Source organism: Myxocyprinus asiaticus, chromosome 24 (genome assembly GCF_019703515.2).
Source record: "Myxocyprinus asiaticus isolate MX2 ecotype Aquarium Trade chromosome 24, UBuf_Myxa_2, whole genome shotgun sequence".
Classification (NCBI taxonomy): domain Eukaryota; kingdom Metazoa; phylum Chordata; class Actinopteri; order Cypriniformes; family Catostomidae; genus Myxocyprinus; species Myxocyprinus asiaticus.
This window is the reverse complement of record NC_059367.1, coordinates 32,659,679-32,687,067: the sequence shown is the minus strand read 5'-3', so window position 1 is coordinate 32,687,067 and position 27,389 is coordinate 32,659,679. Positions and strand designations below refer to the sequence as shown.

Genomic DNA, 27,389 nt, shown 5'->3' with positions numbered 1-27,389 from the left:
ATAGGACAATACGCATTAATCTCACTGATGTAAATGTGCCAGATTTAGCCAAGATGGCTAATTTTGGTCTGTTTTCCCTGGGCAGGTTGGTGTCAAAGGACAAAAAATTGTACTAAAACTCATTCTACACTCTATACATGATTAAAAAATGACCATAATAATCAAAACCAAATCACCAAGACAAATACTAAGAACATGAGAATCAAAAGAGTATATAAGATCCTTAAGACAATACCATTAACATGGAACCTCACCTGTGATAGAGTGTCACGGAATTGGAAGGACCCAAGTGAAGATAGGCAACAATGAGCATTTATAAAATAACAACAGAAGACATACAAAACCAAAACTCTCTCAATGGAGAAAACAAAACAAAACAAAACTAGAATAAATTAACATGTAAGGCAGACAGCAAACACGGACAAGGAGGTGGGGTGTGACGCAAGACTTGAGAGACATGTGGCAATACAGAAACTAAACAAATCCACATGCTCTCACAGACACAAACACCTGAATGACACGAGTGTATATCGCCAGAGACAAAGGCAAACGACAGACAAGATGGGAACATTTGTGCGAGGGCTCGGCCACAGATAAAAAGGCACCAAGACCGAAGTGGCCGAACCCCAGTACAAAATGACAACGGATCGCGACCCGGATGCGAAGCGCAAAACGAGCGCAACGCAAAGCGTGCCGGAGGTCACGAGAGACAAACACGAAACAATTGAGACGAGTGCATGCTGCAAGGATGACATAAGAGCAATGCACTCATGCCAATAACCAACAAGACGAGAATGCATGACAACGAACAAAAGGGTGAGCCATGCATTCTCACATAGATTAGACACAACACTAAACAGGGGTGACAGAGCTCAGCCACAAAGACAACAAAAACACAATGAAGTGGCTGAACTCTGACAAGAGATGCATTCAAAATCTTACAGAGGAAAGCCTGAATGAAAACAAAGAAAAAAATGTAATTTGTCAGGATACTGGAAAACAAAACTGTCTTTGTGTGTGTGTGAAAGAGATAGGAGTGATGATGTCAGGAAGCATCGAGGAAAAAGGAAAAGCCTCAGGCAGGGAGAGATGAAGTGACTGATATGATGCTCTTGATAAAAGAAAGACGAGCAAAAAGGCAGAGGAGACGACGCAGGATTAGAAAGCTTGTATACACTGACTTTATTCAACAGGGTTGTTTTCATTAGGCTTAGAGCAAGAGAACAATAGTCCAACACTCAGATTACCAACTGTATTTGTGTAGACAAGCTACTGGTGCGTGATCAACAAATACATAAAAAAATAAAAAAATAAAATAAGTAATACATAATTACAATGGAGCTCTGTGCACAAGAGTCAGAGCTGATATTAAAAAGGGGTTTGATGAAGTAACAGATAGTAGTTATTTAGCGCTCTTGAATGAGCAACTTAATGGCTTTTGACTGTTTACTCTGACTGTGTCTGAAGATTCTCTCATTATTTACTCACCCTTATGTTGTTCCAAACCCATATGATTTCTTGTTTTTTCATGGAACACAAAATATGTTCAAGAAGAATGTTCATGCTGATCTTTTCCATTCAATGAAAGTGAATGGGAACGGATGCTGTCGGAAACAAGCACCAGAAAAGAACCATAAAAGTAGTGCATACACTTTGTGGACTATTTTTAAGCCATACAATAGCTTTGTATTTTTGCTTTTCAATTTTGCTTTTCATTGATTTACATTTTAGTCTGTTCCTCACATAAACAAGTCGTACAGTCTAATTTTATGGTCATTTTTGGAGCTTGACAGAATATGTCCACATTTTCTTGTAATTGTATGAAAAGAGCAGTGTGAACATCCTGCCTAACATCTGCTTTCGTGTTCCATGGAAGATTTTGGAAAATCTTATAGTTACACTTCTACACAAGCACTATACACTGATTTTGGACAGTGTGGCAGGGCACATTATCCTGCTGAAAGAGGCCACTGCCATCAGGGAATACCATTGCCATGAAGGGGTGTACCTGGTCTGCAACGATGTTTAGGTAGGTGGCATGTGTCAAATTGATGTCCACATGAGTGGCCGGACTCAGGGTTTCCCAGCAGATCATTGCCTACAGCATCATGCTCCCTCCACCTGCTTGTCATCTTCCCAGAGTGCATCCTGGTACCATCACTTCCCCTGGTAAATGGCGCACACTTACACAGCTGTCCACGTGATCTAAAATAAAACGGGACTCATCGGACCAGATGACCTTCTTCCACTGCCCACTTTAGGCGCTTTTGACGGTGAACAGGGACATCATGGGCACTCCGACCGATATGTGGCTACGCAGCCCCATATGCAGCAGGGTGTGATGCACTGTGTGTTGTGACACATTCCTCCCATAACCATCATTAAAATTTTCTGTGACTTGTGCCACAGTAGACCTTCTGTCGGTTTGGACCAGACGGGATAGCCTTCGTTGCCCTCACGCATCGATGAGCCTTGGGTGCCCAACACCCTGTTGCCGGTTTGTGGTTTTTCCCTCCTCTGACAACTGTCGGTAGGTACTCATCACTGCTGACCGGGAGCACCCCACAAGCCTTGCCGTTTCAGAGATGCTCTGACCCAGTCGTCTGGCATTAACAATTTGGCCCTTGTTAAAGTCGCTCAGGTCTTTACTTCTACCCATTTCTCCTGCATTCAACACGTTGACTGTGAGAATTGATTGTTCGCTTACCATCTAATCTACCCAGAACTTGACATGTGGCCTTGTTAGGAGATGATCAACATTATTCACTTCACCTGTGAGAGGTCATAATGTTTTGGCTCACCAGGGTAGATGTGATTCAAATAAAGAGGATTTTTAGCATTGTATCAATTTGGTTTGATCAAGATCACACAATACTTGTACACAAACACCTCTGAATGACTTCAGAGTCAAAATGTTCTTTAAAGATGCTGACTGGCAATTATTTTCTCAGTTATCTTTTTTATATTCTAATCAATAATAAATTGGAAAATGTTACAATGTTTGATCTCTTAATTCTTATATCTATTTTTTATTTATTACAGTAGCAATTAACCTCATTTTTATTTTCAGTTACATTAATGTGTTCTTGGTTGTCAAGAATCAGTCAATAACACTGATTATTGACTTTAGTTTCTTTAATTGGTACGATGTGCAAAATCCCTTACCTTGCTTCTAGCTCACTGAGGACTAGGGCTACTAATTATTTTCACAAAGGAGTGATAGTTTCCCATTAATAAAACCAGAAGGAAAATGCCATTAAGCACTTGCATTAATTAGAAAATAACTGGCATTTGTGTAGTGAAAGGTTACAATATTTTGGCATGAAGGATTGTGGAGGAAATGTAACATTAATATGCAGTACAACCATTATAGAATTAATTTGGCCTTCAAGCAAGCATGTTATCATATGCTGCATAAATATTGACATTTTTGGACTGCCCTTTTATGTCTCAACAATAAGTTTCATTTATTGTTGAGACATACGTTTGGAATTGATTGCCCTAATGATTTGGAATGTACAATTTATTTAATTTCTTACTCCCTGAAAATTTCCATGGTCAAAAATGACTACAGCCGAGATCCCTTTAGTACTTTAATAGGGTTCCTATCACAGTTGAAACAGCTGGTTTCTGATGCTTCAAGCAACAAAGTTAAACTGATTTGGGAAATAAAATATCATTTAAAGAGAGCCTAGGGGAACTGTGTAATTGATTTTGTTTGGCAGTTTTAGAGTCGAATAACATATTTACCATTTAGGCTGAGGAAAAGGTTTTACAAAATTTTTAACCAACAAAAACAAAAACGTTAAACTTGTCACAACATCTCTTAGTGAATAACCTATATCCAGTAACTGAACTACTGAATCCAGCAAGCAATATAGTGGGTGTAAGGTAGGGTGAACAGATGGACATGATAAAAAAGTAAGTAATTCGGCACACTGCGGGGGCATGGCTTAATGGGTAATGGTGTGTTTTGACATGTTGTGTAATAGTGCATAAATAAGTGTGACTCGATTTTGAATGCTGAGTGTGGCTTAAGTTAATGTTTTTGTTGAAGGTTATAACATTTTGAAAAAAAAAAAGGACATTAAAGAAACATACCCATTTCACTGTAACAAAAAAAGGACATTAAAGAACATACCTGTTTCATCGTGACAGAAAAGAATGAATAACAGTGATTTAAAACTATTTATGCAATCTAGTCTCACAGAATCACATTACTATACCTATTTTTACGTGGCTCATTGTACAAAACGTGGCAGTTTCTTGGTGAAATGAACACTAAAGGCTCTACAATGACAACTTTTATTTTGCTTTGCTCTTAATCAGTCCATAAACACTTACTTTTCACCGTTCCTCACAAAATGCTATCTTATGACATCTAAACACTTACCATAGCTCATGACTTGTAAGTTAATATATTTTAATGTTGCATTGCATAATTCCATTTACAAGCTTGTTCAAGAGCGATTAAATTGTGCAGTCGCTCAACTGATAGACATTGCACTTGCAATGCAAAGGACAGGGGTACGAGTCCTGAAGAGCACGTAAGTCGGCACCAGTCAAAAGTGTCATAGACCCTGTTTCCACCTGTTATTACAGTATGTCTCAGGTGATCCAATCACATGTGGTCAGGTGAGACACATCACTGTTTAGACCTGGTCACTTAAATGAATTTCCTGTGACCACTTGTATTCGGATTTGGAGGGGAGGGTCTTTATTTCATGACGATGTACATCAATCACGATGACAGTGTGTTACTGCATGATATTAAAGTGCAACAAAGTCAGACAAGACAAAGAAAGCGTGAAAACTCTTGCATCACATTGACCACATTCGAATGATTTTAGTGATCCGATCATAAAACCTTTTAGACCCTGTTTAGACCTGAATTTAGGGCTGACCACATGTAATTGGATCACCCAAAATGCATCTTAATAGCAGGTGGAAACAGGGTCATAGAAGCACCACAAAATGACGTGGTTCATTCAACAATTGCATTTTTTCATCTCACATTTGCTTTATATGATACTATCAGTTAGGTTTAGGCTTAAGGTTTTAGGTAGAGGTGTAGGTTTTGTTGATTTTAAAACTCGATAGAGTAATAACCTTAAAAACCTCATCTGAAAATTTTACTAACTTTAAGTGCCACTCAGTGGACATTTCACCTTTTTCGAAGTTAGACTCCCGAGATATGTGTAAAGAACCACGCAATATCATTTTGCTAAAATGACACCACAATCACATAATTTTTGCATGTATTTATAGAAATCAAACTAAGCAAATGGCTTGTAAATTAGTTACTGTCCTGATTCTGGTCTGGTCACTCTAGTGTATAAAAACACAAATAAAACTCATAAGGCATCAAAATCCAAACCATTCTATGTGCACTTTATTTACAATGATTCAATATTCATTAATATTACAATCTTTATTCTACATTGTCACTATATGCTTACAGTTCTGTAGCCTCATATGTGAGTGTAGAGCATTGGCAAGCCTGGAAATGCTGTTTTGTTTTTTACCTACAAAAGGTGCTAAAATAAAAACATTTAAAAAAGAAGAGAATAGACAACATAATATAAATGAGCATACAAAGTAAAAAACGATCCAGATTCATTTTGTTAAAATGTCATATTTTGTCTATTGTTGTTTGTTTCCATTTTTCCTGTTGTCCGTCAGAACATTGTCCTTTTACAGTTGGCAAGTCAATCCAAAAGAACGATAGACATCCTTTCTTATGTAATGGCTGATGTGTTGTGTTCAGTAAGGTTTAATTAATAATCGTGCCCTGGCTCATACTCATCTCTGTTACAAAGGCATAAGGGTGAGTTCAGTTTGTGCACATTGAATAGACTATGCAATCTCCTTTAAAGCACTGTCGTTTAGCCGCTCCATGTAGTTTTGCAGTTCCTTGGAATCGCCTACCTCAACATCCTGACATACCCACTTAATGCCATCGTCAGGCTCCACCCCCAGCTTTTCCTTGACTGGGCTAACACTTTCCACTGGGATGGTGGTAAACGTAGTAAACTTTACACGTTTCCTTTTGGTTGTTGGCGAATCACCTTTGCTGTCCTTCCCTGTGCAGACTGTAGTGCTGTCGGCTCCTCGATGTACCTGGCCTTGAACGTTCTTCTGCAAAGATCCACCGTTCAGAAGGTGGCTACCTTCTTCTAGTCCTCCTAAGCTGGAGTCCATAATGGTAATGTGTTCATCAGTCTGTGGAGACAAACTTACGTGGCTCTCCAAAAGATCGGCATCGTTTCCCAGCCACACCCAGTCATGGGCGTGATGCATGCTTTCCTGACCCTCGACTGACATCTCCTTGTGTCGATACTTGAGGGTGTATGAGATGCAATTGATGAGGAAGACCAGAATGGCCAAGCAGAAGACACCTAACAAAGCATACATCCCAATTTCAAGATCTGTAAGTCCATGAGGTGTTTGAATCAGGTCATCCTCATCCACGTTGTGTCCTCGAGGGAGGTCCACTTGAGCAGGAAAGTCTGAGAAATCAATGGGAATTCCAGGCATCTGGCTTCCACCATCTGACAGCTTTTCCCCACCTGGTCTCCTAATGATCGCCGTTTTGGTTGTAGTGGTGATTCGCCTCATTATCCCATCCTCCATGTCATAGTAATGGTTTTCCATTCCAGTCCTATCCGGCAGAGACGGGCTCTGTCTACGGTCGCCTGGTCTTTTGTCCATGTTCTCTCCAACCTGGCCGTAGTCACCAGCACCTGGCCTCAAGGCACTTTCACTGCGACCAAACTTTACACGGATGTTGCAGTTTCCGGCAGCCAGGACGGTCCGCCTTTTAAACTTCTGACACACTTCAGATATGGTCATCTCAACGTGCACCAGCAGACCTTGACCCTCGGCCTGTGCAGAAATGACCGGCCACCGGCCTCCTGCATCCTGTCGCACAGACACCACCTCCTCATCCAGAGAGGTAGCTGTCAGAAGAAAGTGCTCAGGGTTGTACAGGTCCAAAGGAGCCATGGAGCCATCACTGAACTGCAGCCATGCACTAATCAGTGCCTCCTACAGAGCACAAAGTGAAAAACAAGAGACACTTATTAATGAATCTGCCACAACAAAGGCTAGTCCACAAAAATGTCAATAAAAGAATATAGGTGAGGTGAAAAACATGTATTTTTATATAGAGCTGTCAAAATTAACACGTTAACCCATGTGATTAATTAAAGAAGTTCAACAAGTTAATTTTTCTTGATCGCGATTAACACATTTACTGTTAATAAAGCTTAAACCAGCATAAATCACAATAGTGATTCAGTGTCAGTCATAAAATGATAGGGAAAAGAGCTGTTAATGCTATTTGTTGCATAAAACAAGCCTAGAAGGGACTTGTGACAGAAATCAAGTATTTTTCAGCGCATTTTAATTACCACAGTAGCATGTCAGGTCTTAACAATCACCAAAACGCAGAAAGAGACATTTTTGTCAGCAAGCGCTTTTCATGTGGAGATCAAATTTGCACTTGATGCTGGCGCTGTCGCCCTGAAGCGAATCATGAATGTGGCTTCACAATTGCTGTAACAAAGTGGATAGCCACAGTCTGCCAGCTGATTAACATTGTGGAGGATGGGAGTTTAAGAGATGTAATGCTCATTGCAATGAAAATGCAAACTATGTGGGGACTAGTTCTTTCAATTAGTCATACTCCCAGTTAGATTTTGGGAAATGTTTAATGTTAGTTGAATTGATGAAATTTTTGTGAATTTTTATCTTTATACTATCAGATTTCAGCACTTTCAAAATCAACGATTAATTGCGATGAACTACAAAAACAATTATGTGATTAATCGCAATTAAAAATGTTAATCAACTGAAAGCACTAATTTCAAAGAATTGCATTATTTTTGTTCCAGCTCATTGAATATGTATTATTTCACCCAATAGTCATATATGCTATGCAAGCTATTGAAGCTTTGCTAATGAATTTGAACGTCAACGTTTGTTGTGTACGTTAGTTGACTCCAGGCTCCAAAATTAACACTTGCCAAGCGCCAAATGCAAGTAAAATTTTATATGTTTTAGGGCTGTCAATCAGTATAAAATTGTAATCAAATGAATTACATTAGATGGCAATTAATTAATAGAATTACATATGGCTTGATTGTGTGTAGTTTTTAACAGTATACTTTTGTGTATATTAACAATATAATTAATCACACTGAATTAACACATTAGTAAATTTTAAATTATACAAGTAACTAAGGCAGAGATTTCAGTGTCCAGAAACTTTAATAGTCACCACAACATTAGATTACATAGTTATAAAGGACAGTTGTTTTTTTTTAATTGTTTTTTTTTTTTTTATAAAAATAACAATAAATACAGTTTCATGACCAGTAGGAAATATTTATGGCCAATACATTTTCTCAATTTATTTGCCATTGGCTGGTGTGGCAAAAAGTTAAAGCTGAAGTGAGTAACTTTTTCTGTTAAAATACTTTCTCCTCTCCCAGCCTATTATCCAGAGACACCTTTAAGTAGGATTAACTATAAGTAACTATTCGTAGGTTGATTTCCTCTAAATCTGTAAACACTGTCTCTTTGGTGCTATAAAATTGTTCTGTATCAGCCCGATACAACACCAATGACTGAACCAATGGCTTGAATTTGGGTGGTACTATCTGTTTTTTTTTTGTTGTTTTTTTTTGTCAATGGCAGATGGGGTTAAAAAAGAAAGAGCTTGTCACACTGCATGTGACTTTACTAATATACACCTGAATGACCCCATACAACTATCCTTTAATGTAGGCCATGAAATCAGAGTGGTCTCTACTCTACTTGGTAAGAAGTCAGATTAAAAGATATGAGATAACAGTCTCATTACAGATACGAGGATGCATGTAGGGATTTGAACACACAAGCATCTTAAGCTCTTCACTTAACAATATATCAATGCTCGCTGTCCGCAAATAACATGCTACAAATCCTTCTAACGGAAGGGGAAGCTCACAGAGCACTCTAATCATGCATGGAGACGGTAAATGAGGCAGAGTCATGATGATGTCTGTAATACCTTAAAAGCCTAGTATGAGCTCCAAATGGATTGGGACAGCTACATTTATTTATGCAGTGTGTTTATTTGGGATTTGCTATGATTCTGTGGTTTAAACAGATTTTTTTGGTCATGTATCTGAATTATTTAGTTTTTTTTCCCCCCACCCATCTGATGGCCAGCATTCTTGAAAGTCTCTTTTGGGTTGTTGTAAAAAAAAAAAAAAATCGTAAAAAAAAAGTTTGAAAAAAAATCAAGAATAGACATTGAAAGTTCTGGTGTGGATTTGGGTCATTCAACAAAACATGGGGCCATTTATCCCCATCATAAACATACAGTGTAAAAAAATGTCTCAATCAATGAATAGCTAATACCAACTTTTACTAAATGCTAATACAGTAATTTGTCTATTCAAATTTTTTACTTTATTTCTATTCTCGTTTTTGGTCCTGCTTCCACCTCTGTGTGGAACCAACTTATTCTTGCTATATAAGCAAATATGCATATTGAAAACAAAATATATAGATATACAGTATAAACTAACTTTTCATCTTAATTCTCTCTCTATTTTTATATTTTAGTTGACACAATGTATTATTAAATTGACTTAATTCCACAGTTGGTGGAAGAAAGACACAACATTTCTGACTCTGCCTAGCAGGTGGGACACCTGATTGATTCCTGTTTTTTTTTTTTTTTTTTTTGTGTGTGCTGCTAAATTAATTGTATGTGCAAAGCATCCAATTTGGGGGCCCAGTCCAGCTTCACTGATTGCATTGACAATATTTCTAGCGATGTCTGTTGTGACTGGAATTGTGCTTCCTGGCCTCTCCAGCTTCCATGCTGACACTGCCTGCTTCAGCTGCTCTGCCAGATGTGTGCTTGTGTGCTGTTCATAAACTTGCCAAATTTGCAGAACGTGGCATTCCATGTTCCAGTCGGGTGTGATGTAATGCGCCGTTACCGTTAGGTAACTCTTGGTAGCTCTAGATGTCCACCCGTCGGTTGTGAGAGCCAGAGCACATGCCTTAGATAAGTTGCGGACAACTGTAGCTTGTACCTGTTTATAAAGGGCTGGTATGATTTGCTGGCTGAAATGAGGATGAAAGGGAACTTCGTAATGGGGCTCGATTACTTCCAACATGTGTTTAAACCCTGTGTTCTCGACAATAGAATATGGTCACATATCCTCTTCTATAAAAACACCTATGGCTTTTGTTATAGCTTTGGCCCGGTCAGAATTGTTAGTGAGAGGCTGCTTAAATGCCATGGTGAGCTGAATTTGCACTCCACTCAATTTTGTCCTTGTACATGTGATGTTCACATTCAGGTGATGTTGTCTCAAATGAGTGAGCAAATTCGACGTATAGACAGCTACATACCTGATTGCAGTTGAACAATGCCGGCATATAGCTTTTGTCTGATCCACCTGCCTTTCTCTCATCATTGTAGTTAACTGAGAAACAATAATGTTCCCAAACAGGAGACTTTAATGATAGTGGAGGATCTTCAAGTTCAGGCTTAACTGCGTTCGCCATAACTACTTGTGCATGCTTAGTTGGCTAGCTGAACCAACAACATCCAGTGCTTTGCAAAAGTTGCTAAGGGGGAACCTCTGAGTTTCAAATTAAGTTCTGCATGTGCAGTGGTTAAAACAATGCTGCATTCCTTCAGTACACATGTGTGCCGATCTGAAAGACCCGTATCGAAAATTTTCAGTACGGATACATGTACCATTACGCCCCTAAAATTTATAAATGCCAATTTTAGCCACAGGAAGTGGGGAAAAACATTAGTGAAGTTTCAAGAAGTGAAAAAAAAACATATACTGCATTAATTGCATTCATTTTTTTAAACGTGTTAAACAGTCAACAATTAATGCATTACATTTCCCAGCCCTAATTAAAATGCATTGATTTAACTGGAGATGGCACAGTGTAATTGATTAGCACTTTAACACATCATTTATCTTAAACAATGTTTAAAATCTTTAAAAAATTACTTTGGGGGGTGGGGGGGCTTGGTAGCTCAGCAAGTAAAGATGCTGACTACCACCGCTGGAGTCACGAGTTCAAATCCAGGGTGTGCTGAGTGACTCCAGCTTGGTCTCCTGAGCAACAAAATCGGCCCGGTTGCTAGGGAGGGTAGAGTCACATGGGGTAACCTCCTCGTGGTCACCATAATGTGGTTCGTCGCTCTCGGTGGGACGCATGGTGAGTTGTGCGTGGATGCCGCGGAGAATAGCGTGAAACCTCCACTCACGCTATGTCTCCGCAGTAACACGCTCAACAAGCCACGTGATAAGATGCGTGGATTGACGGTCTCAGACATGGAGGCAACTGAGATTTGCCCTCTGCCACCGGATTGAGGCAAGTCACTATGCCACCACGAGGACCTAGAGCACACTAGGAATTGAGCATTCCAAATTGGGGAGAAAAGGGGAGAACCCCAAATTAATTTTGTTTTCTATTCCTTTCACATCACCTTTTCTATGTTGGCATTTTGTTTCTTCCTGTTTCAGTGGCAACTCAGCATAAACATAAAGAAGAACAAAACTTTCTATGTATGTCTTCTTTTGAATCTTGCAGCACCCTGCTGATTTGCTTTAAGCTCTCTGCCGCTTTTGTGTGAAAAACATAGACCATAAATCCTCTGAAATACACAAACACATGTATGTCTTGCTTAATTGAAAGAATTGAGCTAAAAGCACTGAGCTGCTGCTAAATTAAGGTGTGTCATATTGATTAAGACTGTCAACTACTCTACAAGATAATTATAGTCCAGGTACTATGGCACTGCACATTTACCACCAACTCAGAGTCCATTAGCAATGCCATAATTAACCATGACAGTGGTAACAATGGGCAACCATGTTTATCTTAGTCTCTGGGGTATACATCACACTTGTTGAACAAATAGCCAATGAATAACAAAAAATGCTCTCTTAGTAGGCTATAATACAAAAAGAGAATTGCATGCAAGTTTTTCAAAGGTGTCATAATATGAATGGATTGCTATTAGATGCACGGAAATGGTGCATTTTCAAGAAAGGAGTTGCAGGGAAATGCACACCAGAGGCTTCAACTGTTTTCTCAAAGTTTAAAGGTTGGTGTTTAATTAGTGCAATTCAAAAGCAATATACATTTGGGATATACAGTATATATATATATATATATATATATATATATATATATATATATATATATATATATATACACACACACACACACACACACACACACACACACACACAGTATATTTGATATTCATGATTCAGTATTATGCTTAAAAGAAGGGTTCTGCAGTGGACATGACTGTGCTGTACCTTATCAATTTTATTTATTCATAAGAAGAAAATCTGTGTTAGTAAATTAGTCTCAAAAAGTATTTGTACTCTTAAGCCACACTTAAAAATGTGTACTAGACCTTTTCTCAGAACTAACTTTTCTGAGTTATTTTTGCAATTGCTTTAAACCAACTGGTCTCTAAGGAGTTTTTATGGATGTATGAAGTCAGGTGTCCTAGCAGAGTAACCACAGGTGTAGTTCATCACAATGACTATGGACATCTTCCACGAACGTTTGATGACCAAAAAATGTCCATATACTTTTGGACAAAACATATACATACCTACATGGTTTTGCCCAATGAAATTACCTGTTTAGGATTGCTGAGCACTTCCTGTGTGGTTGCTGTGGCGCTGATGGCTCGGTTACTTCCTGTGCTGAGCTGCAGGCTGAGAGTGAGGCCACTGACCAACTGCAGGCCCAGTTCAGTGATGGTCACTCTGTCATCCACAACCCTCACTGTCTTCTCTGCCAGGATGGAATCAGACAGCGGGGACAGAACCTACAGGACAACATGCACATAAATTATTAGTTTTCATTCACTTTGGTACTATTTTCACATGTAAGTGGTCAGTTTTCAAAACTCTTAATACTAATCTCACAACAGATCATCAAAAAAATATTTAAAACATATAAAAAATACAAAAATACAAAACACAAAATCACAAAATAAAAATTTCACCACACCAAATAAGTGTTAATATATACCTTTCATTGAAAGTAATTGCCTTTTATAGTGTTATTGACATCAAACTTTTCAATTGCATCTGTTCTCATTTATTTTGATCCAGATCATTTCATCCAACTGATCTTAATGGTTAATCAGTGAATCATTTGGTATATCTAAAGATTTTTAACTGGTTTGATTATTTTATGTTTTTGTAAAGTTAAAGTATCAACATCATGTAAATTACATGTTCAAAACTTGACCAAACTTAACAATCTTTTGGAACCACTTTTGTTTTCAGTTTGTATCATATACATTCAGAGTGTGTGTATTTGCAATTTGTCAACGTAGAGCAGGATAGATTTCCATCATTGTCCACTATGTAAAAAACAGATACAGTATAGTAAACAGAGGCGTAACTATGGCACAGACTGCAGATTGCAGTTTCTCACCCCAATCTGAAAAGGTACAGTAAACTGTCAATTAAATCTTACTGTGCTAAAAGAGTAGAGTAGAATACCATATAGTCAGTGTTGGGGAGTAACGAACTACATGTAACGGGATTACACATTTAAAATACAAAATATAAGTAACTGTATTCCACTACAGTTACAATTTAAATCATTGGTGTTTAGAATACAGTTACATTCAAAAAGTATTTTGATTACTGAAGAGATTACTTTGCATTTTATTGTCATTTGTTTCATTTAATATTTAGTCCTTTCAGATGGAAAACATTTATACATATAAATAATGCGATCCAAAGTGCATTTGAACAGCAGTGAAACACTTTCTTATGATGTGTTACATTCATACGAGCAGACAGAGAAGTAAGTTTGAAGTAAGTTTGGAGCAGAAGAAATAGAAATAAACCTTGTGTAAATTGTCAGTTTTTACGCTAAACTAAAATGCTATTTCTAGCCATTTTACATGCACATGTTATCAGGCACGATCATATTTTTTATCAAGAAAATTCACGTTAGATCATAATTTCTTTTTTTCTAGTAAGATCTTTGATATTAGGGCAAAAATCATATTCTTGATAATAATTTTTATATTGTTTTCCTGTAAAAATATCTAAAAATCCATAAAACAAGATCAGTTTGATTTATCTTGTTTTAGAAACATCACTGCATAAGATATTTAGGTTTTTCAGAGAATGTATTTTTAACATGTGTATTTTGTCTTACTGTACTGGCAGAGTTTTTATAGTCAAAACAAGTGAAAAAATCTACCAGTGCTGAATTAGTAATCCAAAGTATTTAGAATACGTTACTGACCTTGAGTAATCTAACGGAATACATTACAGATTACATTTTACAGCATGTATTCTGTAATCTGTAGTGGAATACATTTCAAAAGTAACCCTCCCAACCCTGCATATAGTAAAGTACAGTAAATAACATTACAGTGTTCATTACTGTACTTTTTTGATAGCAAACTCTGTACTCTCAGAAATGATAAAGAACGTCATGCAGTGCCATACTGTATCTTAATTGATCACACCTTTTAATTACAAATTGTATTGATATTACAGGTATTATGAATTTTCAGTAATGTCAATTTGGTTAAGCAATGTAACTGCATAATGTGACTTTACAGTACTGAAAGATTTTTAATTCAACATCTTTAAAGTCAATTTGAAAAATGGATCTTGCATTGTTTGCTACTGAATTAACTGATGGTTAAAATTACTAAATTGAAAGAAGATCATTCTATTGTGTTGTGGTGTTTAAACCAAATTTTCTCATTACATGTCACAATAAACTTCTGTTCTGAAACAGTGATTATATGAAAGGATATATGTACAATCCTAATGAAAGCATGATTTCAGGTTTTGAATTGATGACTTGCTTTGTGTGATCAGTTTGGTGTTTTCTAAGACTTTCAGAAATGTACCACTTACATTTGAAAATATTACCAAAGTAAATAAAAATAAAAAACTGTAATAGTTCCTATATTATCTATTGATACTAATAGTATCATTTATATTCTCCCACTCAGTATTGGGTAAGGATAGTTTGAAACTGTATCTTGCCAAGCTACAAGCTAAAAGCATAATTTAAAGTAGGTCAACTACAGTCAAGTTACACTTATGAAAGCATAGTTTGCTGCCCTTCAACTTACTATCAAAAAGTAGTTAAGTAGATAATTCCCCATTGTCACAGAAATTCAACGTGATATAGTAGAAACTTGTATGAATATATTAATAATTTGTCTTTTTATGAACAAATAACTATATATCGTGATAGTAAATGTATATAGATATGAAATAATTATAAAAAATGTGATTAAAAAAAACTCGACACTATTACTTATCTAGGATCTTTAATGACCCTATACACTTTGGTAATCACGCAGTTATCCATCCCTCTATCCATCCATCCATCTTCTAAAGCCGCTTGTCCTATATAGGGTCGCGGGTAGTGCGGGTATTCAAGCAGTTATAATTTTTTTTATAATTATTATTTTGATTTTGTTTTATGTTCCACTATTCAGAAGAGAAAGGCTGAGGAATAAAAAAAGGTGTGGGCATAACTCCAAAAAATAGATACAGTAAGGTACAGGTGGTGGAATGTGGTCCCGGGTCACTAAAGACCCAAGGTATTCATTAAAGTGTTAAAATCTGTTTAATCTGTTTTTTTCCCTCTACAGTGCATCCGGAAATTGTTCACAGAGCTTCACTTTTTCCACATTTTGTTATGTTACAGCCTTATTCCAAAATGGATTAAATTCATTATTTTCCTCAAAATTCTACAAACAATACCCCATAATGACAACGTGAAAGAAGTTTGTTTGAAATCTTTGCAAATGTATTAAAAATAAAAAACGAAAAAAAAAAAAATCATATGTACATAAGTATTCACAGCCTTTGCTCAATACTTTGTTGAAGCACCTTTGGCACCAATTACAGCCTCAAGTCTTTTTGAGTATGATGCTACAAGCTTGGCACACCTATTTTTGGGCAGTTTCTCCCGTTCTTCTTTGCAGGACCTCTCAAGCTCTATCAGGTTGGATGGGGAGCATTGGTGCACAGCCATTTTCAGATCTCTCCAGAGATGTTCAATTGGGTTCAAGTTTGGGCTCTGGCTGGGCCACTCAAGGACATTCACAGAGTTGTCCCGGAGCCACTCCTTTGTTATCTTGGTTGTGTGCTTAGGGTCATTGTCCTGTTGGAAGAGGAACCTTCGCCCCAGTCTGAGGTCCTGAGCGCTCTGGAGCAGGTTTTCATCAAGGATGTCTCTGTACATTGCTGCATTCATCTTTCCCTCGATCCTGACTAATCTCCCAGTTCCTGCCACTGAAAAACATCCCCACAGCATGATGCTGCCACCACCATGCTTCACTGTAGGGATGGTATTGGCCAGGTGATTAGCGGTGCCTGGTTTCTTCCAGACATGACGCTTGCCATTCAAGCCAAAGAGTTCAATCTTTGTTTCATCAGACCAGAGAATTTTGTTTCTCATGGTCTGAGAGTTCTTCAGGTGCCTTTTGGCAAACTCCAGGCGGGCTGTCATGTGCCTTTTACTGAGGAGTGGCTTCCGTCTGGCCACTCTACCATACAGGCCTGATTGGTGGAGTGCTGCAGAGATGGTTGTTCTTCTAGAAGGTTCTCTTCTCTCCACAGAGAAACGCTGGAGCTCTGTCAGAGTGACCATTGTGTTCTTGGTCACCTCCCTGACTAAGGCCCTTCTCCCCCGATCACTCAGTTTGGCCGGGCGGCCAGCTCTAGGAAGAGTCCTGGTGATTCCAAACTTCTTCCATTTACAGATGATGGAGGCCACTGTGCTCATTGGGACCTTCAATGCTGCAGAAATTTTTCTGTACCCTTCCCCAGATCTGTGCTTCGATACAATCCTGTCTCGGAGGTCTACAGACAATTCCTTGGACTTCATGGCTTGGTTTGTGCTCTGACATGCACTGTTAACTGTGGGACCTTATATAGACAGGTGTGTGCCTTTCCAAATCATGTCCAATCAACTGAATTTACCACAGGTGGACTCCAATCAAGTTGTAGAAACATCTCAAGGATGATCAGTGGAAACAGGATGCACCTGAGCTCAATTCTGAGTGTCATGGCAAAGGCTATGAATACTTATGTACATGTGATTTTTTTTCCCGTTTTTTATTTTTAATACATTTGCAAATATTTCAAACAAACTTCTTTCACATTGTCATTATGGGGTATTGTTTGTAGAATTTTGGAATAAGGCTGTAACATAACAAAATGTGGAAAAAGTGAAGCGCTGTGAATACTTTCCGGATGCACTGTATATTATCTCAATTAGAGTGAAAGCATCAAACTCGTGCTACATTACTATTCATTGAGTGCACTAACATGCACTTTAAAAGTTCGATTTCAGGCTTTTTAAAATGTTATGTAAATGCTTTAGTCCGACTATTTTTTGCAAAATCGAACTAACAGAACTAGATGATGCATGTGTAGCATGGCCCCATCCAGCATGTTCAGTATACATGTTAATCGGACCACCATTGACCTCGGCATTATGTGCCTGCTCCGAAAAATTTTAACCTGAATGTTGCACACAACACAAAGTAGAGAAGAAGAGCAACAACAACAGAAATGTCCCTGCGTTCCAAATGGAATAAATCAGCCTCCAAAGAGCACTTTAAAGGGAGAAAAATCATTTTTTGAGATCACTTCAAACTGAATTTCCAATAAAAATGACTTAAGGTGAGTTCAGATTCAGAATAAATTTTATTTTTGAGCCTCTCACCTTTCAACCCTCCACAGCTCTCACAGCAGATGGTAAAGTCTTCAAAGGAAATAGGGCCTCTAATTATTATACTTTTGCCTGTATTCTGCACATTAACTAATACTTTTATGCAAATTAACATCTTTTAAACATCTTAAAAAGATCAGATTTACAAAAATTCTAAATCATAAACATCTCAAAGACATCTGCTGATGGTCTTATTAACATATGAGACATTTTTATTGACATTGATGGGCAAAGAATGTAAAAAAAAAAAATACGTCTTCCGGGTGTAAACACACATCAAATAGACGTATGGGCGATGTATGTGTGCTATCAGGGATCTTTCCACCATAGTAACTCCCATATTAGCCCCTTTACTATCTAGAGGTCTGGTACTCCTCACACCCAACACCCATCTTTGCAGTAGCATCAAATATCTTTCTTTCAAAACAAGTATAAAAAACTTTTTCATGATCTTACGTGGGCTATTTTCACAAATTCCATCATAAAATACAATAAAAGAGGGTAACAGGTGCATACTATGGCCAAGGTTAGCATGCTAGCTTTAGTATTAGCGACATGAATGCAGAATGTAAACATAACAAATTACACATTATCTACTGCATATATTTTACTTTGAAGTATCATTGTGTGGTTATAACAGTTTTTTACTTATCTCATGTGGATTCCATTCATAGAATGAGGCAGAAAGCATGATATTTATTGAATATGCAGCCTGAAGCAAATTACAGGTTTAGTGACTAATGCAGAACTGTTCAAGTATACAGACATCAAATCTATAAAAATACCAGGGATCACTAGGAAAATACAGATAAACCATTTTATTTTCTTCATCTTCTTCATATTCTCTCCACAGTCTAAACATTATTATTACGCTTTACACAGAGTTTATAAGGATAATGTCCTTATAAATAGTTTTAGTCATAGTTTTAGTCTTTTGACGAAAATGTCCTTTAAAATTAGTCAGTATTTTGTCATGTCATATTCATTTATTTTAGTCAGTTTTACTCAGATGAAAATGACATCATTTTAGTAAAAAAAAAAAAAAAAAAGAATAATATATATATATATATATATATATATATATATATATATATATATATATATATATACATATTAGTTGATGATGTGCAAAATGGACAAAAAAGTGTGTCAAACTGTAACAGACCAAGCTTTAATCAATTATTCAAACATTTAGGATTTTTTTTTTTTCTAATTTAAACATGTATCAAACATATAAATATACCTACCTTGTCCTTGTGAAAAACCTGAGCTTCTGAAATAATAATGAATAGACTGAAGTGTTAGCGTCATGGTTACTGGTGTAACCTCCGTTCCCTGATGGAGGGAACGAGACGTTGGTGTTGATGTAGTGACACTAGGGGTCACTCTTGGGAGCCCGAGACACCTCTGGTCTTTGATAAAAGGCCAATGAAAATTGGCGAGTGGTATTTGCATGCCACTCCCCCGAACATACGGGTATAAAAGGAGCTGGTATGCAACCACTCATTCAGGTTTTACGCTGAGGAGCCGATATAAGGTCCGGCCATTTCAGTGGGTAGTTCAGCGTTGTGGCAGGAGGGACACAACGTCTCGTTCCCTCCATCAGGGAACGGAGGTTACACCAGTAACCATGACGTTCCCTATCTGTCACTCACTCGACGTTGGTGTCGATGTAGTGACACTAGGGGTCCCTGTACAAAACGCCACAAGGCTGAACTGTGTTACGTGAACTGGCGGTGTGAGGTGGGCAGACTTGCTGTGTGCCTCATAGCCAGCGCACCAGGTCGACACGTAACCTCCCCCAACACAGTTATGAGTGTCGAACGGCCCTACTCGGGGACAAGTCGACTACCCAAAGATAGAGACGGGCTTAACCCAGTCGTGGCCTCTTTTCCCCTTCTCTTTTTCCACTCCCTAAAAAAGAAGGGGGATTATCCGACTGGGCTGCCAGGTCTAGTCGGGGGGTGTCCCTCCCAAGGGGAGGACACTGCAGAGACCACACCTCGCCCCAAGAGGGGGGGATATTTAAGTGGAAGAATACATCACATGGTCTTTCCAACCATGTGGAGAGCCTTCAAGGTAGATCCTGCCCAATGGGGGAGGAGGTACTACAACATGGAGACTGGGGCAGAGGGGCTCTGCCCAAGGAAGACGCCGTTTGCCAGCAGGGAAACGAGCTAGCGGAAGATATAGATCGCATGGGGTTAGCCTTACAGGGAACCGCCACATGCGGAGCACCTACCCCAGCACCGGGCTCTTAGATAGCACGTGTACTGGGCCGGCAGTGAGTCTCTCCGAAGACTCAACTGCCACAGGGCTCGGAGGAAATCAACCAGGGAACAACTTTTGTGAACACTACTGGGAATTAACAGCGCACGTCTTCAGCTCAAAAGGAGGTGGGAGGCGCTATGTGCAAGCGATACACCCGGCCGGCTATCCCGGGCTTATCCGCTTGTGTTGCGTGCCACTACCTGGGACGAAACCGGTTCCACCCGGAGGTTGTAGAACCTTGCAAAGGTGTTGGGTGTTGCCCAGCCCGCTGCTCTACAAATGTCTGTTAGAGAGGCACCTCTGGCCAGAGCCCAAGAAGCCGCTACACCCCTGGTAGAATGGGCCCGTAGCCCTACCGGGGGCGGCATGTCTTGGGCGAGATATGCCATAGATATGGCATCAACAAGCCAGTGGGCGATCCTCTGCTTGGAGATAGCGCTTCCTTTCCGCTGTGCACCGAAGCAGACAAAGAGCTGCTCAGAGAGTCTAAAGCTCTGCGTGCGATCCAAATAGATGCGCAAAGCACGCACCGGACACAGCAACGCCAGGGCTGGGTCTGCCTCCTCCTGGGGCAGCGCTTGCAGGTTCACCACCTGGTCCCTAAAAGGAGTGGTGGGAACCTTGGGCACATAGCCCGGTCGGGGTCTCAGGATCACGTGAGAATAACCCGGACCAAACTCTAGGCACGTTTCGCTGATAGAGAACGCTTGCAGGTCACCTACCCTCTTGATGGAAGTGAGCGCAGTCAGGAGGGCAGTCTTCAGGGAGAGTGCCTTCAGCTCGACTGACTGCAAAGGCTCAAAGGGGGCTCTCTGTAGACCCTGAAGAACTACGGAGAGGTCCCATGAGGGAACGAAGAGCGGTCTGGAGGGATTCAGCCTCCTAGCGCCTCTTAGGAACCTGATGATCAGATCGTGCTTCCCTAAGGACTTACCCTCAACTGCGTCGTGGTGTGCTGCTATGGCAGCAACGTACACCTTCAAGGTGGAAGGGGACAGCCTCCCTTCCAACCTCTCCTGCAGGAAGGAAAGCACTGATCCGACTGCGCATCTCTGGGGGTCTTCGTGTCGAGAAGAACACCACTTAGCGAACAGAGACCACTTCAAGGCATACAGGCGCCTCGTAGAGGGGGCCCTAGCCTGAGTGATCGTGTCTACCACCGCGGGTGGTAGGCCACCTAGGTCTTCCGCGTCCCGTCCAGGGGCCAGACATGGAGATTCCAGAGGTCTGGGAGCGGGTGCCAGAGGGTGCCCCGTCCCTGAGAAAGAAGGTCCTTCCTCAGGGGAATTTGCCAGGGGGGAGCTGTCACGAGGAGCGTGAGGTCCGAGAACCATGTCTGGGTGGGCCAGTAGGGCGCTACCAGGATGACCTGCTCTTCGTCCTCCCTGACCTTGCACAGTGTCTGTGCAAGTAGGCTCACTGGGGGAAATGCGTATTTGCGAATGCCAGGGGGCCAGCTGTGTGCCAATGCGTCTATGCCGAGAGGAGCCTCGGTGAGGGCGTACCAGAGCGGGCAGTGGGAGGATTCTTGGGAGGCGAACAGGTCCACCTGAGCCCGACCGAATCGACTCCAAATCAGCTGGACCACCTGGGGGTGGAGTCTCCACTCTCCCCTGCGGGGAACCTGCCGTGACAGCGCGTCCGCTTGAGGTGCTGCTGACTCCGGAGGAGGAGACGGCGGGCGAGTTGTGACATACAGCGGGAGCGCAGACCGCCTTGGCGGTTGACATATGCTACCGCTGCCGTGCTGTCTGTCCGAACTAGCACGTGCTTGCCCTGGATCAACGGCCGGAACCTCCGCAGGGCGAGCAGAATTGCCAGTAACTCGAGGCAGTTGATGTGCCAACGCAGCCGCGGACCCGTCCAGAGGTCGGTGGCTGCGTGCCCGTTGCAAACAGCGCCCCAGCCCGTCTTGGAGGCGTCTGTCGTGACCACGATGCGCCTGGAGACCAGTTCTAGAGGAACACCTGCTCGTAGAAATGAGAGGTCGGTCCAAGGGCTGAAAAGACGGTGACAGACCGGTGTAATGGCCACGCGGTGTGTCCCGTGGCGCCATGCCCGTCTCGGGACTCGAGTCTGGAGCCAGTGCTGAAGCGGCCTCATATGCATCAACCCGAGCGGGGTGGCCACCGCCGAGGATGCCATATGCCCCAGGAGCCTCTGAAAAAGTTTCAGTGGAACCGCTGTTTTCTGTTTGAACGCCTTCAAACAGGCCAGCACCGACTGGGCGCGCTCGTTCGTAAGGCGCGCCGTCAGAGAGACTGAGTCCAACTCCAAACTGAGAAAAGAGATGCTCTGAACCGGGAGGAGCTTGCTCTTTTCCCAGTTGACCCAAAGCCCTAGTCGGCTGAGGTGCGAGAGCACCAGGTCCCTGTGTGCGCATAACACGTCTCGAGAGTGAGCTAAGATTAGCCAGTCGTCGAGATAATTGAGAATGCGAATGCCTACCTCCCTTAACGGGGCAAGGGCAGCCTCTGCGATCTTCGTAAAGACGCGAGGAGACAGGGACAGGCCGAAAGGGAGGACTTTGTACTGATACGCCCGACCCTCGAACGCGAACCGCAGGAAGGGTCTGTGTCGAGGAAGGATCGAGACGTGAAAGTATGCGTCCTTCAGGTCTACCGCCGCGAACCAATCCTGATGCCGGACGCTCGCTAAAATGCGTCTTTGCGTCAGCATCTTGAACGGGAGTCTGTGTAAAGCCCGGTTCAGTACTCGCAGGTCCAAGATTGGCCGCAACCCACCGCCTTTCTTCGGTACGATGAAGTAGGGGCTGTAAAACCCTTTCTTCACCTCGGCTGGAGGGACAGGTTCTATCGCGCCCTTTCGTAGGAGGGTAGCGATTTCCGCGCGCAGAGTAACAGCGTTTTCGCCCTTGACGAAGGTGAAGTGAGTACCGCTGAACCTGGGCGGGCGCCTGGCGAACTGAATCGCGTAGCCGAGTCGGACGGTCCGGATCAACCACCGCGACGGATTGGGAAGTGCAAGCCATGCATCCAAATTCCGTGCGAGGGGAACCAAGGGGACAACGTCGTCGGACGTACCGGCAGGTGGGGCCTCGCGGCGGGGCGGAGCACGAGGTGCCACAGCACGTCGTGGCCGTGCTGAGTCTAGGGACATCGAAGCACTTACCTGGCTCCTTGTGACCACCCCCGGAACAGCCTGGGACGGGGGAGGAAGAGGCCTGTCCTCGCGACCCGTGGAGGCTGTCACATCGGGGGTGGATTTGTGCCACAGCTGGGCGCTCAGGGGCGAAAAGGGCACCGCTGGAGCGCCAATCCTGCAAGATAAAGCCCGTGGACGGTAGTCGTGGTGACGACCGTACACAACGGGTATGTGACCCAGGGAGGAAGGAAGCCGCTCTTTTGTTGAACTGTTGGGTACCGCAGCCACTTGGGCGTATGGCGAAATCAAACGAAAAGGCAACAAAAGATTTTCCACCCGGCCCTCCACCGGGGGATGGAGTGGTCTTTCTACCAGCTCCAGGTGAGTGGGTTCCCTCATCCCTGGGTTGTCCGTCTCAGGGGCGCCTCGAAGACCTCCGTGGGTTCTTCGGTGCCGGCTGAGAGACGGGTGGCGTCGGCTTCCTGCGGTGTGCTCCACGCCGGGGCCGGGCCGGAGGGGCGGGCTGCGGCGGAGCCGGTGCAGTCACCGCAGGGGGACGCCCTTGGCGACGAGCAGACGGGGTGCGGGGTCTTGAGCCACGCCGGGGCAGGATGTGCCGGATTGCCTCCGTCTGCTGCTTTACCGTCGAGAACTTCTGGGCAAAGTCCTCAACGATGTCGCCAAATAGGCCCGCCTGGGAAATGGGGGCAGCAATGAACCGTGTCTTGTTGGCCTCGCCCATCTCGACCAGGTTGAGCCACAGGTGGCGCTCCTGGACCACTAGTGTGGCCATCGTCCGCCCAAGAGACCGCGCTGTGACCTTCGTCGCCCGGAGGGCGAGGTCGGTCGCCGAGCGCAGTTCCTGCATCAAATCTGAGGCGGAACTACCCTCGTGCAGTTCTTTCAGTGCCTTGGCTTGGTGGACCTGCAGGAGAGCCATGGCGTGCAGGGCAGAGGCGGCTTGTCCAGCAGCGCTGTAGGCCTTGGCCGTCAGGGACGACGTGAGCCTACAGGGCTTGGAGGGGAGCTTAGGGCGTCCACGCCAGGTGGCGGCGCTCTGCGGGCATAAGTGCACTGCGAGCGCCTTATCCACCGGGGGAATCGCCGTATAGCCCCTGGCCGCCCCGCCATCGAGGGTAGTGAGAGCGGGGGAACTGCGGAGCCGGGTTCGGGCAGTAAAAGGTGCCTCCCACGACTTCGTCAGCTCCTCATGCACCTCCGGGAAGAATGGCACTGGAGCGGGGCGCGGCCGGTCTGAGCGGCGCCACGAGCCCAGAAACCAATCATCAAGCCGCGAGGGTTCAGGGGAGAGCGGAGGGTTCCACTCTAGCCCGACGCTCGCGGCCGCCCGGGAAAGCATGTCCATCATTTCGGCGTCGGCCTGTAACTGGGCGACCGTCCCCGAAGGGGAAGCCCAGCTGAGGCTTCTGCGTCCGACTGGACAAGCCCGCTCTCCGACGCTGCGCTCGAAAGCTCATCATCTTCGCGGGCCTCGAACGAGAAGCCAGACTCGCCGTGCGACGAGCCGGCGAACTCATCCGGAAGCCCGATTGGGGCAGACGAGCGTGCTGGGGAATGGGAGGTCCGCGGGGGGAACCCGGCGGAGGCGATCCCATTGAGGTCCCCAAATCGCCCCCAGCGCCAGCCGCGCTGACCTCAAACCCGTAGGTAGGAGGACCAAGGCGGGGAGCCGCTGGGGTGGCTTGCTTTCTTACAAAAGCAAGCCGCGACCGCAACGTTGCCATGGTCATGTTCTCGCAGTGAGAACATGAGCCATTCATAAACGCTGCCTCCGTGTGGGTCGCGCCCAGACACGAAAGACAGCGATCATGACCATCCGAAGTTGAGAGAAATCGACCGCAACCAGGAATAACACACGAACGGAAAGGCATCTTTAAAAAGACGCGTCTTTAAAAAGACGTTCCGTGTGTGCGCTCTTTTAGAGAAATATATACTCTTTTAGAGGGGAAAAATGCTCTTTCAGAAAATATACTCTCTAGTTTTTCTGCCGAAGTGCCCTGGGGCGTTCTCTGCAGTGCACCAGTGCAGAGGAGGGAGAAGCCGCTGAAATGCGCCGTCAGATCCAGCAGAGGTGAATGAACAGTGCTATTTAGCTCGATGAGCATGACCGTTCGGCTCCGAAGAGAAAATCTGAATGAGTGGTTGCATACCAGCTCCTTTTATACCCGTATGTTCGGGGGAGTGGCATGCAAATACCACTCGCCAATTTTCATTGGCCTTTTATCAAAGACCAGAGGTGTCTCGGGCTCCCAAGAGTGACCCCTAGTGTCACTACATCGACACCGACGTCGAGTGAGTGACAGATAGGGAACTACTTTTTAGAAGTTAGCCTACTGTATTCTGAATTCTTCATGTTTTAGAGACATGCATTTTCCGTGAAAGGATATTACATTGCATGTAGCGTGTTTCTTACTGAAACAGTGTATTCACAATGCAAGTTACGCAACGCAAATTACACATATTCTGACTAGCGCGTCATTTAGTTCAAGTTCACCTGTTCATTCGCTTCACTGTGCAGACGTCAGTTGTTGTATTACATAGTATGTTGTGGATATAGTCATTAAACTCATGTATACATAAGAAGCGTTTGAATGAGGTATTTACCCCATTTTAAAGCAGTTCATTTTGCCGGTGTTAGCACGTTCAACTCACGCAGCTCAAGCAGAGAAATCCCCTACATTCTGGATTAATGGATTAGATGAATCCATATCTAAAATCTTCTCTATACAGATTCTCTAGATATTTCTTCTTTTGCTTATATCTTACGCTGTTAATATCTTGCAGTATCATTTTTATCTCGTCATATTTTCGTCAACACTATACTTTAATAAAATCGTTTCATTACCATCATGATGCACATTTTTCGTCTCGTTTTCATTATCCTTATCAAACCAATAAACGTTTTCGTCAGTGATTTCGTTGACAAGCTTAACATTGGGGATATCACACTTAGTGACTGTTGTTGCTGATCTTTCCCTCCTAGTCTGTGAGCCTGTCACACCGATTAAAAATGGTGGGAAGGTGTCACACTTAATGACTGCATTAAGACTTTTCTCAACGCTTCACTATCATGCCCCATTTTTGCAGCCATCAGCCATCTGATCTGCACTATAATCAATGATTAAAGAATGTAATAAATGCACTTGGCTGTAAACTTTTTCATGTTGTTGTGCCCTTTTGTGTACATCTCACTGTTGAGAAGCTAGTTAGTGGACTTCTTTGACGCACTAAACGGTCAACCGGAAACTGTCTACTTCACTTTCTCAGCTGATGTCCTTTCTTCAGTTATTAGATTTTGCATAGTGTCACTTGGCAGAGAGGTGAAGACTGTAGCTTGACTACAGAAAAAAAAAACAAAAAAAAAAAAAAAAAAAAAAACAGCAGTAGCTCAATTATAACTGCCCAATGTAAACATACTAAAAGTATTTTGAAAGCGGAGAAGCTACTGTGTTTTGAAAACATCTTAATTATTGCCACACAATGAAGTTATTAGTGTCGCTACTTATAGTTAGTTACTCCCCAACACTGCTCCTACTCAGAGAAGGGTTATTGAAAACAGCATTGCACACAGGGATTACCTCCAATTATAGGCAGAGATATGGGCTGTAAACCCATCTAGTGATTTATGTAATAAAAAGGTCTTATAGACAGAATCCTGCCTGCCCACACTTTCACTGCATAGATGCTCATATAAGGCATCTGCTCTCAAACACAAGGAACAGCAAGATAAATCCAGATGACTAACACCTCCTCAGTCATATGTACATTGCAATATCAGCCCACTTTCAGAGACAGAGGAAAGTGGGTTGCAGGATATGTAATGTCTTAATTAAAAACAGCTTAAAGGAATAGTTCATCCAAAAATGAAAATCCATATTTTATTTGGAGACCGGCTGGCTGACAAGTTAACCAACTAAACACCAGCTTGGTCATACTGGGAGAGCAGCTAGACCATCTAACACCATCTTGGCCAGTTATCCCGATGAAATCAAAATTAGACCCCATTCAATCAAATTAGAGTTTTGTGGCTTTTAGTCCATTTAGTTTATAGCTTTAATATAAACTATATGCTACCATTTAGCCTATTGGCTAAAACAAAAACAAAAAAAGAAAAAAAAAAGAAAAAGAAAAAGGGAGATGAGACCTTCAATATTTCCCACTCAAGTTTCAATCCAAAATACGTAAAAAAAACAAAAAAG

General features: G+C 42.4%; 1 protein-coding gene across 1 annotated transcript in view; it reads right to left on the bottom strand.

The window, feature by feature from the left end:
* Window positions 1–5,386: 5,386 nt before the first annotated feature.
* The window catches only part of LOC127415087 (transmembrane protein 132C-like), a 428,532-nt gene continuing 406,529 nt past the window's right edge, over window positions 5,387–27,389 (bottom strand). The window contains exons 8-9 of the mRNA XM_051653633.1: window positions 12,692–12,883; window positions 5,387–7,047 (exon numbers count right to left, since the gene is read on the bottom strand). Of these exons, the coding sequence (XP_051509593.1) occupies window positions 5,857–7,047; window positions 12,692–12,883 (1,383 nt within the window). The 3' untranslated portion in view covers window positions 5,387–5,856. The remainder of the gene's footprint in view (window positions 7,048–12,691; window positions 12,884–27,389) is intronic.